Raw genomic sequence first — 17,572 nt, forward strand, 5'->3', positions numbered from 1 at the left:
CTCTGAGAAACCATGAGCAATTGGAGAATCATTCCCACAGTATTCCCAACTCTTTGAGTGGCTGCGGTATCAAAGTGAAGGACCCCTCTGTGGTTCTGATGTTTGTTTATCTTTTTGAACACCACCAAAACAAGTCCTGTGCACTATGATTACACTCCTTACGTACGGAAATCCTTGTGATATCACTTATTGTACTCAAAGAAATAAAAAGACCAGTGTTTATTATGAAGATAAAACACTCAGTGAGTAATTCGACGCACAAGCGTTCAAACCACTAACAAATCAAGTGCTTTTAAGCTGTTCAAAAGATTCATGTTTAGTTTTCTTCTATGTCGTCTGTAAAATGCATAACCTTGGTGTAAATGTGTCTTGCACTACACCCACCACCTCACACCTCCCTACCTCTCTAGCATGCATGTAACTAGGCTTTTGCATCCACGACTTTCTGTGTAAACGTGCTAAACATGGATGCCCCACTTTTAGCTCCGCTGCTCCACTTTTCATGGTTTCAAAATAAAACAAACTGCTTTGTAGCTAGAATATCATTGAGCATCGTTTTCCAGATGGTTCTCTTTATAAATTTACACATGCAGTGTTGTGGAAAATTAATAAACATCACATCGAGTTTATGATATGAGAAAAAAAAGACCACTATTTGGTCACTATTTAACTGTTAGCATGCACATTGTTCAAGAGCAAACGTATTAAAGCTTGGGCTCATTTGACGCTGCTGATCTTTAATTCCAAACAGTGTCTTTTGATTACACTGTTACTGGGTTTGGGGATAGAAAAGTAATCCCAGTGCAGGTGGGACTGTTTGGGCAACCAACCAAAAACACAACTCTTCTGATTCAAAGTCGGCAAGTTAAACCTCTACTGTTGTTGCCTGATAAACCATACGGCTATTAGCTGTGGCAGACCTACTGTGTGTTGCCCCTACATCTTGCTATTTAGAGATGAAGCCATCTGCTTTTTTTCTGGAGAGGGGAGGTGGGGGTTATCTTCAGACAAAAAGGGAGAAAGGGGGGTGGGGGATGAGAATGGAGCAGCTGAAATATGGTCAAACTCTGGTGGGATCATGCATTTGAAGATCAAGATTCTTTGTTTGAAGGATAATTTTATCATTTGAAGCTTTACAACAGCCTATAATTGGAGGACTCTATGAAAATCCAATAATTAGGTTTTTTGTGTAATTTAGCTTAATATGGACCTTTTCTTACTCAGTTCAGTTATGTGCAATGAAAAATTATGATCAATACAACCCTTGTTTTTGCTTCTTTCACTTAGTTGTTTCCCATTACTAAACACTGCTTCTGAGCTGTTTGATATGTCGGCTATAATTATAATGTGTACTGTATTTCCCTCTAAAGCTCCCAAATATGTTTAGCAAAAGCAAAAATAAATCCCAAAAGTTGTAATCATCCAGTAACATTTCTAATCAGTGGCTTTCTGTAACACTAAACTGATGATGGCGCCATGTTGTTACACCTCTCAGATCCAGCAGAATCAAAAGCTTTTTTTTTCCTTTTGAACTGAAGTTGTCTGCAGAGAATTTGGATTTAGTCCATATCTATTAAAATGCAGTCTGATCATAAAAACAATTCATTAAGTTGAAAGCATGTTGGGATGTGTACATATGCATATATATTTTATGCATGGTGTGAGCAAAATACACATCTGTTTTTGATCTCAAGCAAGTCTAATTATCTGAGGTCAACAGTCATGTTTTAATGTTCTGCAGGCAGGTTCATTACTGTTGCTCTGTGAATTACTACAGGTTACTAATGACAGATACTGCATATGACAAACTATGAGGGCAAACAGTATATATTCATAACAGACACTTCACATTCCTGACCTCTAGTCCATACATCATCGTTACAAGAGCCCTGGACACCTGCTCCACAACACTGTGTCTCCCACTCCCTTTAGGGACAGGAATTAAAAGCACAGTGGACACATGTCTCCTCTGTCCTCAGCACAGGAAACCCTCTGAAAACAATTGTAGGATGTTGGAGATCCCTGAACTTTGACCTTCACAGACAAATCCCTGTAGTGGCAGCTGTGTTACAGCACAGTGTGGCGATGTTTCAGAAAATCTTTCGCAAACTTAAAATTCTGACCAATGGCAGAGCAGAGGGCCACCACTCTTATGTACACAAACCCACACTCGTGCCTGCTTTCAAGCTTAACAGGGACGTATATGACGTTATTTTTTTTGTCCGAAAAATGAGTATCTGGAGCATTACGACAGACATCAGAGAAATGGATTATGCTCCAGATGTGGTTTAAAAGGTTTCTATAGATGTTTTCCTACTTTTTTCCCCACTATTCAAACCCATTGTTAGTCACGCTGAATACAGTGTTGTCAGTAAAGGACAAAAAGTACAAAATTTTACAGCCGCATTTCTAATCTACATAGAGTATTTGTTGTTCAAAACCTTTTGGATGAACTTCAACAGTTAATTCAGGACATCCATGGTGATGCACTGGTGCAGGATTTTACTGCAAGTCTGCTGTTTAAGAGGGACACGTGACGTCTTGACGCAATGAAGTTGAGATAAAATTGGAGTGCAGTGAATGAGAGGGATTTTCTGCAGAGCATCCTGAGGGCAGCAGGGGAAGCCGGGCGGCTGTGCAAGACAGCAGGAGCAGGAGAGATGAATCATTTCACTGCAGGATAATAAAGTTAAAATATTACCTCGTATATAGTAGGGTTTGGCAGTGCCTTCTCTACAGATAATTACAGCTATGTTTAGCATACATTTAAGTCTTTCAATGAATCAAGAAGGAGCACATGTTCCACTTCCTGTTTTCTGGATATTGGTGCAGTGAGTGTGGAGGAAAGAACTACATGTCTCCGTGTAATGGGGATAAATTATAAATCATAACTAGCCTCAGAAGGTTTAAAACACTTTGAAAATAACGTCCTTGGGCATTCACATCACCACGCTGTAAAACACACGCACACAGTATGTCGACACACACGCACCAGACAAAAGCCACTCCGAGCCAAATTTCACTACCCTAATCCCCAACTCAGCTCTGCAGTATCAGGGCTCCACACTGCAGAGCCAAATTCACATGAAAAGCAGACACACAGACAAACGGAACCCTTATCCAGACCTTAATTCACTCTCTCTGCCCCTCGTGCTGAGTCTCATAATACAAGTTCCAGTCGTTGAACTAATCCCTCACTTCTCTGTTCTTTTTTTTTTAATCCCCTAATGATTAATGGAATTTTAGATTCACGAGGGCACGCTCCTGATGTCAGCGCAGGTTCTTCTCTGTCCGTCTCTATCTCGACTGGTCCCTCATTAGCCCAGACTGCTGCAGCACATGTACTCGCAGATAAGACAACAGGAGCTGAGGCCAATCAATGGCTGAGCAGAGATGAGCTGATGGCGCGTCCTACAGCAAGATGTCAGCTGTCAGTCTCGGGTTCGGCCCTCGTTCCTAATCCTACCTCCTAATTATTTGCTAGTTTATCGGATTTTCCACTGTATGTTCTGCCAAACTAAAAATCAATCAGACCTTTAAAATATTCATCAAATGAGCTTGTCTTGTGCATTATTTCTTGCTTTTTGTGGCACCTCTCTCCTCTTAATGAAAATGAATGCCATTTAGGATATGGCTTGTTGTCATCAAAAACAATCTGTGATAATAAGCTTGATGACAAACAGGCTGCTCATTTAAACCTCCTCAACTTTAATAAAACTTTAAACAGCACAGCTTTGATGGAAAATACTCCAAATGACAATAAGATCAACACTGACAATCAATTGTTTCTCTGCTTCCCAGTGCGAGGGGAAGAAAGTCATCCCAGACTTCCTCACCGCTCTCTGACATTGATTTCCTCTCCGGTGCCCATATCGTCATCACGTCAGCGTGTTACATGAGTCTGATGCTTCAAGGAAGCCCGAGCACAAGCTACAACGGGAAACACGCCCTTACAGCGTCTGGCTGTCCATCAGCGCTGTATCCAGGATCCAGCTCTGCAGGACCAGCCTGAGAGGTGTCTCCATGGCAACACGGGCGTGCACCAGTCCCTAGGGAGCAGCTTACTGGAGGAGAGGTGGAGTCTGATGGATGTGGATAGGTGGCAGAATTGAGTAAGGAGGCACGTGCGGATGTAAGCACTGAGACATGGTATGAATTTGTCTGTGAAGCTGATAAGGTAACCACTGTGCAGCCGCATCTGATCAAGGCAGTAAAACTTAATTTGCTATTTCCTTCTGGACACTGATTGCATCAAATTGAAATGAAATACTCCCGCGGCATATGGTATTTAGAAATGCACTGGATGCTTTAAATGACTCAATTTATCCAACAACATTTAGCCGCTATGAAAGTAAAGTGTGTGGGCCTTTGAAATATCAGCTACACTGAAGCAAGACTGACACAAAGACCTTTACTGGGTCAAAGTAGGTTCTTTTCTGCAGGTTTCGTGTTCAGTTATTTTAGAGCACATTTTAGAGACACCATATACTGTAATAACAGTAAACTTTAAATTAGAAATAACTATTTAGATAGGTTATTGAGAAAAAATACAAAACAGAATATAATTACAACTTCTCTATTGTGAGAATTGGCAGCTTTTCTTTGTCTTATGTGACAATAAACTGAATATATTTGGGTTTTGGACTGTTGGTCAGACAAAATGAGCAATTTAAAGTCAGCACCTTAGCGCCTTGGACATGTTTTCACCATTTTACAGATTATAGAATCAGTTATTCGTGAAAAATATGAATAGAGTCAAACTGATCAACACTGAAGTCATAGGTTGAAGCCCTACAGTAAACAATACATTAAAATAGATATAACAAGTTGTTTTGTGCTGCTAATGACTAATGAGCCTGTGCCACATATGCTTCTATTTCTACCATCAGTGGCATATGAGAGGGATTTGTGGGCTACAAATAGGTGCACTCTTTAATTATCTAAAGTCTGCAGTGGGACATGTGCTTCACTGGTATATAATAAAGTTAATCTACTAGGCCCCCATATTATAGGCCTATATTATAAGAACTTAACTAATTACTTCATCAAATAGTGACTTTCTAAAACTCTCACCGTAGAGTTATTTTTGTGTGTCCTCTTTCCTCAGTTTCTAAGGTTACAGTCTCTCAACAGGAGTTTTTTTGGGTTTTTTTTTTAATCTAAATATTGCTGCATCTCACCATGGATACCTGCTGGGAAACATGGTTACATAATATAATAATTTCCTGTCATTTTCCAATTTCTTAATTTCATAACTAATATTTGCTGTGTTTTGGATTTCTATATTGGAAAAAGCACACTTTGAAATCAAGGGGGCAATGAAAAATTCTACAAAACTTTTGTTTATTTTATAAAACTAAATAACAGTTGTGGCATTCTGAAAATACCTGCAAATACAGCCTGAATCCATTTAAACTCATGTCAAAGTTTCTTATCAAGACAGCATTTACTTTAGAAAGTTATACATTTCTGACGACTGAACCCAAACACTCAGTCTCAGAGCTGACATGATTAATACGAGGTACCTGAGCTTATTGAATTTTTCTTGACATTCATGTGAATCTCCAAAGGCAAAATAATTAAAGTCAGCTCACATATTGTAGAGAACATTTCAATTTAGACTGAAATTCCCTCAATTCTGTTAAAGGCAGAGTCTGCAACGTTGGATCCAACAGCAAATATCCTACCCCCCCACTTTACAGTAAACTTGTAATACAATCATGCTGTTGAAAGTTGCACTCCAGACAGTGCTGATTAAAGTTCTTTCAGCACAGACAACTGAATGAAATGAGAAGTGAAATCATGTGCTAACTGGTACCAAATAAGGAAGATAATGAAACAGTTTTCCTGCTTAAATGGACCTTTGTCTACTTGGTCAATGCCAACACATGAACCAACATTCTGAGGCTGTGTTAAATGATAATCCACGCCTGGCAGATCACCCATTTCATGAAAGGCTGATTATCTTGATTATCTGTCGAATCCTTGTGAAACAGATGGAACAAAATCTCAATTTATAAAGCGGCAGCTGCATTCATGCACATTGAGTGTATAGAGACCAGAGCAGAGTGACCAAAGTTGAGACAACTCTGAAGCGAAACTGTGTGATTTACAATGGCAGAGGGCATGATGATAGCTCAGTATGACATGACATCTATTGTTTTGTTTTGTTTTTTTAAAAGGGTTACAGCCACAGGTGGAGCTCTTGTCATTTTTGTCAGACTTGCTGAACACATTGTACTTCTTTGATTGACACAATTCAAGAGTGGAGAGTCTAAGATACTGTATGTGGTGGGCAACAGCATACAAACTGACTGACTTGCAGCAGATTGCCGTGAGGAATACTTTGTATCCAAGTTCTGCTTTCTTCTCACGTATCTTTACAAAAATAGTTGAGATGTTGAGAAACACGCTCATTTGCTTCCTTGCAGAGAGTAGGATGAGGGGATACCAGTCTTAAGTCTTTGCATTAATAAAGCATATGAAGCTATCACCGGTAACCGGCTAACTAAGCTTAGCATAACAGCTAGTCAGAAATAGTCTGCCATACAGACGATGTGTCCTCCCACTGCACAAAAATGAAGCCAAAATATCCTGGATATGCCACTGCCATTGTGCACTGATGACATAATTTGAAGCTGTGCAGTAATGATCGGGGCTGTGATCATTATGGTGCAGGCTCCAAATACAACCGCCCGACCCAATCATGGTTGTAAATCATCAAGTTTATTACCTATACTGAGATGTTTTGGTTTGGGGAGCCGTCATGTCATCTGTTTTCATATACAGTCAATAGTTTGGCATATGACAATTGATGTTTTTACAGTTTTTCCGTGGATTAATAAAATATAATGTGTTGATTAGGGAACCTGAGATGTGCTGATAGGCAGATTGTGTTACCTTCACACAGACCCAGGCTAGCTGTCTCTTCCTGCTTCCTGTCTTTATGCTAAGCTAAGCTTAAGTAGATTCATCATTAATATATAAACATGAGAGTTACATTGATCTTCTCAACTAACTCTTGGCAAAAAAAAGTGAATGAGCTTGTTTTTCAAAATTTTCCTGTGAAGCTTTACTCTGTATTCATAGAATGAAATCATGCAATCTTAACTGAGTCACAGCAACTTGAGCTGCCTGTTTGTTTGACTACTCACTGCCACGCCAAACAAACAAGCAAACCCTGAATGAAGCCCAAAATTTATTGGACCACAGAATAAACAAGCTGTCCCACTAAAGATTATTCTTCCTAAATAGCTGGTAGATGTTTTTTCTTTGAAAATGGTCTCTCAGTCAGCAGCAGGTTTGCCAGGCGAGCTGGCAGCAGGAGGATCCTCAGCCAGTGAGTCAGTGGGACCATTTTTTAAATTCCCAACACATCAGTTTCTACACAGCCAGCTTCATGCCACCCAGCGGGGTGTTAATAGCAAAATAATCAAATCACACCACGATGATAACAAGCTCTGGTCTTGAGACACATTTCCAGAATCAGCACAGCAGCACAATCAGTACTAATAATGAACCTGAGTTGACATTTCTAGTCATACTGTAGGTACCTCAGAGTGCAAAGAGACCACAGGCTGTATTCAGGAACCATTCTTGCTTTGCAGCATGAACCGTGAACTGTTTGCAACATTTATCTCCCTCAGCAGAGCTGGCTGTAGCCGGGAGCAACAACAAACAGAGACACACCTAGCGTCACATATTATTCCCATCAGCATTTAACCAAACTGACAACACTTTTTAGGGCCATTAGTGGGATTAGAATCATCACATAAGACATACTGTAGTTTTATTTTCATATATACTCTGAGTGTTGTTTGTGGTTTGAGATCTGACTGCTTTAATGGTACATAGGCTACCTCAAGCTGACTGACATGTATTATAAAGCTGCTAAGAACAGACCATCACTGCTATAAAAAGATGTGTGTGGTCGTGTTCTATATACTGTAATGGCAAAAAAATCTGCTTTTAATTAACAAATAAGATACACAGATTTGCACTCTGCAAAATTTAGAAAAAATACTTCATGCTGAGCCCTGTGCCAGTTTATGTTTTTTCAGTTCATGTTAATCAAATTACTTTCAGGTTTTTATTAAGTCTGCAGGGGAGGTTAATCTTGTTTGCATTTGGTCTGGCAGAAAGGAGCCGGCAGAGACAACAATGGACAAGAAGAAACCTGAACGCAGAGGTGTGAAAAACAATGCTTCCTTTTCAGTGTCAGCTCGAGTGTGTGTGGTTGGCATGGGTGGACGTTTATGGATGACACTGAAACACTGAAACTTACCCCAATAAGAGCAAAGTATTGTGTATTTTTCATAAAATCAAAAATGTGCCTTCTCTTAAACACTATTCATTTGTATGTGTCTATCTGTATGCCTGTGTTTGTGTGTGGGTGTGTTGGTGTCAGTATCGGTGATGACTGATGTGGCAGTGCCTGAGTTAGGCAATGGTTACACCTCTGAAATGACCACCATTTCAGACCTTGAACATTGCTTAAAAGGGCAATCATAGCAAAAGGGCTCAAACAAAAACAAGTCACGTATGTGGCTTTAAACATAAGCGATCTAAGCCAACAAGTTAAAGCACCGATCACACTGACTTTTATCTGAAGAAGAAAATGCTGTTACTAAGGGTCCAGTGTGCTAGAAAATGAGAGTACGGTAAAAATGTGCTGCATTCCAAGTACAACGAATCACAAATTCATTGCAGAGGGGGATTTAGGGAACACAGCCAACAGAACAGGCAACCTGCTATCCCTCGAGTCAAAGTATACAAAGCAGCAAAAACATGTAAACACAAGACCAATTTAATAAAAGGAGCTGCGCTGAGGACAATCGAGTCTAGCATGGGTGCACTCACGTCTTAACATCCACTAATGACATTTAACTGCATGGGTTCAGTTTCAAAGGTTTGTCCTCTACATTCACTATATCATCACCACTTCTATCTCTGCCTCGTCCTCTCTTTCTCTGTAAAGCCGGCTGGTTGATTTATGATTGCTGGACTTTTAAAGCATCCACTTGTGTATATGACAAAGACTTAAGGTGCAGTTCATGCTTGTCTTACTGATGTGGAGGTATGAATTTATACTGAAACCACATTTTAGTCTCAGATCCTCAAGTTTAAATGTCACACAGCTGCTGATGGTCGAGCCTGAGAGGAACACTTCACAGGCTGCCTATAAAACTGGCAAACAGAAGGCGGCAGAGCTGCAGTCCAGCAGCCACACGGTGGTTAGCTACAAAATAGAGTCCAAGCACCTCAGCCAGCCTCTCTCTGTTCAGTCTAAGAGCTCTCTCCATTGACATGCTAATGCCGGATTTGCCAGCTGAACAGCTTGAATAAAGTGAACACCATCTCCCAAGGTCCTTCACAGACCTCGGCATTGGCAGTCAACCTCGTGGGTCGTCAAGAATTCATTAATGGCCGTGGGTTAAGATTTTAGCAGAGTGGTTTGTTTGTAACAGAGGAATTCAAGCCACTGCAGTCAAGCAAACACAATATTAAGCCATGGCGAAGGTAGTGTTCCTTCTTTGTTGTTAAGCTATTGCTGAGACCCAGTGATTTTTTTTTTTTAAATTAGCCCTCATACATAATAAAGAACCCCTGCTATCCTGTTATGACCCTATCAATGGCACACTGATGATTTAGCCCCTTCTGCCATGTACACATTAACCATAATGCAATAGCTCAGAGAAAAACAGGTGCAATTTCCAATCTGAATTTCATTACGGTCTGCTCACTGCCTGCTTCAACTCATGACATTGCCATTTTTGTGAGGTGGTGGAAGTCAGGAGCAGAGCCCTCGGTGTCTGTACGCAATGCAACATGCCAGCTGAGAATGATAAAACGGGCAGCATTCTCAATAAATGAACGCCCATCCTCCTCGCACAGTTCAAGGGCCCCTGTCTAACGCAAAGAGGAGCAGACAGGGCCTCGCTCTATGAAACGAGAACAATTCTCCCATGACACAGTTGGATCTAAGATGAATAATTGATGCCTGAATTACCAAAAAATGGCCTGGAGTAAAGTGGAAAGCGGCAGAATAAGATGGGAATTGAGGCTTTTTGAGGCATTTTTACATGTTAGAGCGATTATATGAATGACCGGCCCACGCCTCAACACACTGGGGAGGTTATAGAGGCAGAGAAAGTCCAGCAGCTGATGCACTGTCCACACAAAGAAGCGCATATCTATAGATCAATCCTACAAATCCAGCTGCTCACACTCTGATCATCCAAAGGTCTTGACTGGTACATGACTCATGGGATGATCAGCTGAAGCCCCTGAGGCGTAACATCAGTGAAACCACTGAGAGCGAGAGTGCCAGTAATGGGTCCAGGGCATTAAAACTGAACTCCAGCTCCACTTGGAGAAATGTCTCCTCATAATCAGTCTACCCTATATACAGTCCACCCCTTAATTCTTACACTACACTGCAGAATAAACGGTGACTTTCAGTGTCATATGAGTGTTGTATGTTTACTATGTGACATTTTCTAGGTTACTGCCTGCATGGACCTGGGCTACATTATCACTAGTTTTTTTCACAGCATTTCAATGCTTTCCACAATTAACTGGGTGCACAAACAACACATAAGTGCTGGTGTAATTGGATAAAGCAGAATTAAATGGTAAGCACAATAACCAACACAGTTAAGTTGACCCTGTGTTTCTACCAAAACAATGAGATTAATATGGTGACAAATAACAGGCAACTTTTGGAATAATTAGGATTCTCTACGGCATGTTACAGATACAGGATCTATGAAGTGTGGACTAAGGTCAATTCCAAGTCATGGTCAATGGTGGCATTAAACCACAGTGTTTAATCCAGGGTGCCAAGTGAGAGCAGTGAGAGAAAACAACCAACCACTGGCAATGAATCAAAGGCGAAACGTGAGCGGAGTGTTATCAGGATCAGGTCTGTGCATCAAAGCCACCTTGACATTGTGTATTTGATGCTCATCACGTGCACTAAATCTGGTCCTGAGCATTTCATAAACATCTCCAACGGCAAAATAAATACCAAGCACAGGCCCCAAATGTGATAAAATGAGGTGTAATAATACAGCCAGTGCTCCATCCTTCACACAGGGATCATTTCACCCAGCAACAAAGCTGCAGAACCAGGATCCTGACCACATTGTGACAAATCACATAATCTGTCTGTGTCCCCATCTGTCTGTTGTGTTGCTGAATAAACCAAAGAAACCTTTGACCACCAGGGAGAGAAAAAAAACACATGAAGATCAAACCAGGGTTCGCTCCTCGCACTCTGATGCTCCTGTCATTGGGTTGACTGTCATGTGAGGGTGAAGTCTGCCATTGATCTCTGCTTTGATACAACTCAACAGGCGTGCCTTTTATAGGCATTACACTAAGGTGCATAAACAGAGAAGCAAAAACATGCAGGAGTCGGACTGTTATACGGGCTGTTGGTCAGGCAGAGTCGATGGTCAGGCTCTGCAGAGACAATGCAAACACAAACACACACACACACACACACACACACACACACACGCACACATCAGATTCACACCGCACCTTTCACTTGGGTCTCATAATCCGCTATGATCTCCTTATCCTTCTTGAATTTCGTGGATGACATCGTTCCTCGGGCTTTAGGGTGAGACCCCGTAAGTCGAGGACACTCTTGGGTCTTGGGTGATGATCCTCGACTTGTAACGTTGCTCCGTTTTTCTTCCTCTTTCTCCTCTAGTGGCCGTGCATTAAAGGGAGAAGCTCAAATGTAGTGTATTCCTGCAGCCAGGCAGTTTAAAAAAAACGTGGATATCAGTGCAGAAACAGCACATGAGCAGCAGCTCTCTGTTGCATTCTTCTCTTTTTCTGCTGGCTTTTTTTTTTTCTTCTTCTTTTCTCTCTGGCAGAGGGACCGGGTCCTCCTTCTCCTCCTCCTCCTCCTCCTCTTGCTGGCACCAGTCAACTCAAAGGATTCAGCAGGAAAAACAAAAAGACACAAGCGAGCTCAAAACTATAACAACAACATGATGAAGAGAGCGGAGCGACGCTTGAAGGATTCAGGCAGCAAAGTCCTTTTTTTTTTGTTTGTTTTTTTGTGTGTGCACCGTCTGTGGCCAAAAAATGAACAGACATGCGTACGAGGAGCGAAGCAGGCAGACACCGATCGCACTGACAAATTGCGCTGCAGGGAAACAGGAATTTAAAAGATCGTCACGTGAGCCTCCTCATATTGTCAACCACTCGTCCTTCCCCTTCCCACCCCCAGCCCTGAGAGAGAGAGAGAGAGAGAGAGAGAGAGAGAGAGAGAAATGCAATTTGTGTTATTTGTAAATATTATGGCAACCCTTTCTGTTCACACACTGGTACACACACAACCATGTCACTACCTGTGGGTCAACTATTATATTAATTCCTCCAAAAGTAAGTAAATGCCTGGATCTAAATTCTAAATTCCCTCTTTAGATCCCATTTCTATGCCAACCTCACATTTTAATCTCTGCATCACTTTGGCCATGTTTGGGAGGTGTGGCACACAATAATAATAATAATAATAATGATGATGATAATTGTGATAATAATAATAATGATGATGATGTCTGACATGCTGCTCCATCAGCACACCCAGAGCACGCACTTAGTGAAGTCAGAGGCCTGGTGGTTAAATGTCTCAGGCGTGACACACCAGCACCAAGCGACGCTTTGATGCGTGGTCATGAAGGCACTGCTGTGGTGGCTGCTACTGCACACAAGCCATTATCGTTTAGAAGGTGAATTGTCTTCTGCGCCGCCCTCCTTTGTTGCAGTCAGGTGTATCGCCGTGCCCTCTATTGTCGTCCCCCTCTCTGTTGGCAAAGCAGGTGCTGACAATTGAAGATGAGTGCGATAGCAAGAATGTCAGAATGACAGAGATGTCCTCAGCATGTAAAAGATAAGAAACGCCTATAGAGAAGAGGATGCATGAAAGGAAGGGGACAAAAACTTCTTATTGTACAAACAGTTTCAAAGACTAAATGTGGAATAGTGCTGAGCAGAAACAAAACCACGTGCACAATAGCCCATCATCATATTGCAATTAAAATATTGCAGGAAAGGAATGTAAAACATCTCAAATTTGGTTAAAATTACTTCTGTTTTTGTGCTTAAAGGTCCCATATTTTGCTCATTTTCAAGTTCATACTTGCATTTGGAGGTCTTACTGGAACATGTTTACAAGGTTTAATGTTCAGAAAACACTTCATTTTTCTCTTAGTAGACGTGTTTCCAGCCTCTGTCTGAACGCTCAGGTTAGAAGAACAGAACAAGCTGCTTCTTCGCTCTCGCCTTCGACATCTTTGTGTTACTGGTGTCACTTCAGTGGATGGGGACAGTCGGCCTGCCAAAGGGCTGGAGGAGGTCACGTGATCAACAGATCCCCTTGTGACATCATAAAGGGAGCCAAATCACACATATTTACTGAAAGTTGGAGCAGGAGAAACAGGGAGAGGATTGTCTTTTCTTTTTTGCAGTGTGTTGGCATACCAGGGACACATATGCTGAAAAGAAAAAAGTGCATTTTCTTTAATATGGGACCTTTATGTGAAATATGCCTTGTGCACCTGCGCCTACGTGATGGGAATGTATTTCTTACATAGAAGAAACAATAGTTGAATTCATATCAGCTTTTCAAAGCATTATATTGACGGGAAATGAGTGTGTTTGCTGACAGATGCTGTCACCTGGGTGCTTGACTGTGTTTTCAGCAGTCCAAGGGACTGTTTGTCAACTGTCACCTTCGCTATTCTCAGTTCAGGGGGGAACAGGCTGTTGACTCACGATGAGGTGACTCAAACCTGCAAACTGCCGCGCTGTAGAGGCCCTATGCATTTTCATTTCTGTCTGCAACACGCAGGCTTTGGTGTATATTTCAAGCTGTCATGTTGGAGGGCTTTTTTGACAGATTTGAGATCTAAATTCTGGCACATTTGAAAAACCAGATGAAACTAAATTGCACCACTTAAGCGTTACAAAATGTTCATTGGTTATCACTGATGGCTGCAGATGGCAGATGGCAAAGTCTTGAACAGCATATCTGAACAGCATTCATACCTTCAAAATTGATTACCGGATTATTACAAAGTCGTAAACTAATAATTAATGATTACCAACACCCATTAAAGGGATTTTTCCCCAAAAAATTGTTATATGCTTATAAGTGATCTGCAGTGAAGCATTAGTAAATTATGTATTTACTATTAATGACACCATCATAAACTCTTTATAAGAGATGCCTTTTGCCTCTTTACATTTTGACTGTACAATATAATTTTAACAATTCTGATGCCATAATTCAGTCTATTCAGCACTTGATTCTGAGTTTTTATATGGTTTTCAGCATAGCCGACAAAATGACACGTTACTCAAAGGATTTGTCAGAGTGAGGCACGCTACTGTAAGATGGAGCCTCTTGTTAGTCCGCAGCCAGCAACACCAACCTAAGAGACAATGTAATATGAAATGCCAGGATATTATATTGCACAAATGAGGTGAAACAATTAGCTAGTCACCCTAGAGAGTCTAATTGAACAATTATATAGATGAGGAAGATTTTTGTGTTACTTCTCTCACCCCAAGAATATCCAATCACACAAATGCCCTCTCGCTTTCCCATGATAATGAATTAAGAAATCAGATTTGAACTCTTTGCTGGCCTTGTGATAACTAAACATATTTTCTGGCCGTTGAACACAGCATGCACAGCCCTCTTCACAGGAGTAAAAGTCCGCAAGGAATTTTAAATTGCCTCTGGCAGTGTGTGTGTTTGTGAGTGTGTATATATATATCTATGTCTGTGTAAGTGTTCAGCGAGGCTGGATATGAGATTAAGACCGAGCAAGGGTGAGTGTCTTCTTGTGTTATGTGTCTTATTGCATCATGCTGACTTTTTGCGTCTTTGCAGCTGCGGTGGTGACTCTAAGTTGCTTGTCAGACCTTGTGTATCACCTACGCGTCTGAGGGGTGAGGCCACGGGAGAGCAGACACCTCACTTGTGACTCACCCGCTGTGACAGAGAGGCCTGCCGGAGGGCCAGAGTGCCAGCAGGGTGGATTCTGCTTTTGTTTGTGTTTACCACAGAGGAGTCAGCAGAGGTAACCTTTCCGTAGTCCCTTCGTCCCTCCCACCATCCCTCTGTCTCTCACCCCTGCTTCTTTCATCGGGCATCTCAGGGGGGAAGCCTGGGAAACTATGACTTCACTGTTTTTAGGGTACAAAGATCCTTTTGTGAGATCCTTTTACTATTCCTTTCCTATAGAACAAGAGAGGGAACTGCTCTGGTCTCCATACCCAGAATGTGAACAAAATGCCACCCTGAGGTACAGCCTGGGCCTGAATGCTGTCATAGTTATTATAATGTGTGAATGCAAGTTTTCTCTACACAACAACAAACAGAACAAAAATTGTTAATTGTTAATTGTTAAAATCAATTTATCAGATTTAATATGTAATTTCATTGCTTAATTGATTTTTAAAGATAATTTATTTGACACTGATTGGATAATTTGACAATTGACAATGACAGAAAACTTGGGGATGACTTCCTACCGAGGTAACCAGGTGACCAAAGCCATGGTCGTCACGGTTACAGACATTTTATGATTCAGTCTCCAGGACATCCCACTGTTTACCTCCTAATACTAATAATACAGATTATTTATGTGTACAGATTGTCAAATGAATGTGACCATAAAGAAAAAGTGATGATTCTTCACATTAATACATGTTTTTATCTGTAGTATAGTTTTTTTGATTGTTTTTTACCTCAAAATCAACACAAGTTGAGAAAAAAAATTAATGAGACAAAACTCTGAGAAAGAAGACAGTCAATAAGCCTTCAAGGCTGCGTCTTTGTAATATTTTCCTTCTTCTCCACCCAGAAAGAAATTCTTGCATGGATGCACGTGGGTTCTCATATCACTAATGACTCTGACTCTTTTTAATCTAAATAACAATTTGATTCTTCACATAAGCAGCATGTGATGTCACCGGTTTCCCTGTTTTAAATCTTAAGGATCTTTAAGTAAATAATCTGCAGTCAATTTTTCAGTTTAGAGAATGTGAGTGCAGGTATATTTGTTTCTTTTGTTGAGTCAAGTCAACACATATTTGCTCATTTTAGCTTTATAAGATGACCTCAAATGTTCTAGCACAGATCTTCAGGTTGTGTTGTCTCTATTCACATATTTTCTTAGTTAAAGACTACAGAGGCTGATTGCAATGCAAGACGATCAAAAGCAAACTACTGACATCCTCTACTGCAGTCTTTGATATGTATTCACTGTCATCAATCAGTCATCAATAACTCATGCTGAGAGAGAGATGTCTCTTTGATATGCCATGTCTCTGCTTCCCTAAAAAGTGTACTCACATCTCTGAAACTGTCACTTCATTCTAACAGGTAATATCACACCGAGAGTAGGATCTGAGGAATAATCCCAGCAAGGCTCCTCTCATCACTGGGAGAAAATCCCAGTGTAAAATCCCACAGGGTTTATCATACCAGCCTGCTGTGAGGACGTTCCCTCATCCCTGCATGCTTGTCTTTTCTCCACATTGCATGTTATTGCAGCTGAGGTTGAGTTACATGTGAGGTTAGAAGCATCTCACTGCGTCTGCCTGCATAGATGACACCCGAATTACACTCAAGTCGAACAGGACTGCGGCTGCGTCTGTTTGATCTCCTGTCAAACGTGGAGCTGCACTGCTTTTTCTTTTCACTGTCAGCTATATACTCTTTGCTTATTCTCTTTGCAGAGTGAATGAATTCATGCATTATGCAAAAAGCTGCCTTTGTTGTATGTTTCTAACTGTAAGATGGCAAAAGTTTCAAGAGTTTCTGATTGTGCTCTGTGCAACACTGGCCATCTGTTGCGTGGGACTTTTTTCGTTCCTTGACTTGAACACACGCCCACTTGTCTCTCAGACTTCACACTTACTAATCAGTGGGAAATAATTAATTTGACCTGAAAAAAACAGCATAATATTGTCAATAAATGTTGTATGTGTAAAAAAAGTTAAAAGTTTATATACATAATTTCAATATTCTCTCAATATTTTCCATTTAAAGAATCAATGACAGAGTATTTATTTACACTTATACTACTATTTATACTGCAGACAGCCTCTCTCCTCTCATGTGTGGTTTGCTGTTTACATGACAGCTAAATGATTTTCTTCAGTCTTCTCCCACTCAGCCCAAAAAATTACACCATAGCGCCCTCTGTCGATCATTTGTGGCTGAGAAGATGTACCCGGAAGTGGTCGCCAGTGACGATGAGGGAAAACAACCAGACTTCCTGTTTGGGTTTCTGGCTTTCAAAATAATACCAACTTTTTAAAGTTTTGAAACTGCTAAAGTAGTCTATGTTAAAAATGGAGAAAAAAAGGAGATGTCTCCCTCGCTTAACTATAGTAAGTTTTAAGGTTTCTTTTTATTAGTTTTTTTTTTTTGTGTCGTGAGGTTTTTTAATATAAATTTGAACACTTTTACATTATACTGGACATTATCCTATTAATCATCCTATTAATTCACAGATATAAAAGAAAGAAAAAA

The 17,572-nt window shown here is 40.7% G+C and overlaps 1 protein-coding gene across 1 annotated transcript in view; it reads right to left on the reverse strand.

Annotated features, from left to right (window-relative positions):
- The window catches only part of srgap3 (SLIT-ROBO Rho GTPase activating protein 3), a 55,670-nt gene extending 44,048 nt beyond the window's left edge, over nt 1–11,622 (reverse strand). The window contains exon 1 of the mRNA XM_070842961.1: nt 11,548–11,622. Within this exon, the coding sequence (XP_070699062.1) occupies nt 11,548–11,611 (64 nt within the window). The 5' untranslated portion in view covers nt 11,612–11,622. The remainder of the gene's footprint in view (nt 1–11,547) is intronic.
- Nucleotides 11,623–17,572: the final 5,950 nt, after the last annotated feature.

This window comes from Pempheris klunzingeri, chromosome 2, assembly GCF_042242105.1.
Source record: "Pempheris klunzingeri isolate RE-2024b chromosome 2, fPemKlu1.hap1, whole genome shotgun sequence".
Lineage (NCBI taxonomy): Eukaryota > Metazoa > Chordata > Actinopteri > Acropomatiformes > Pempheridae > Pempheris > Pempheris klunzingeri.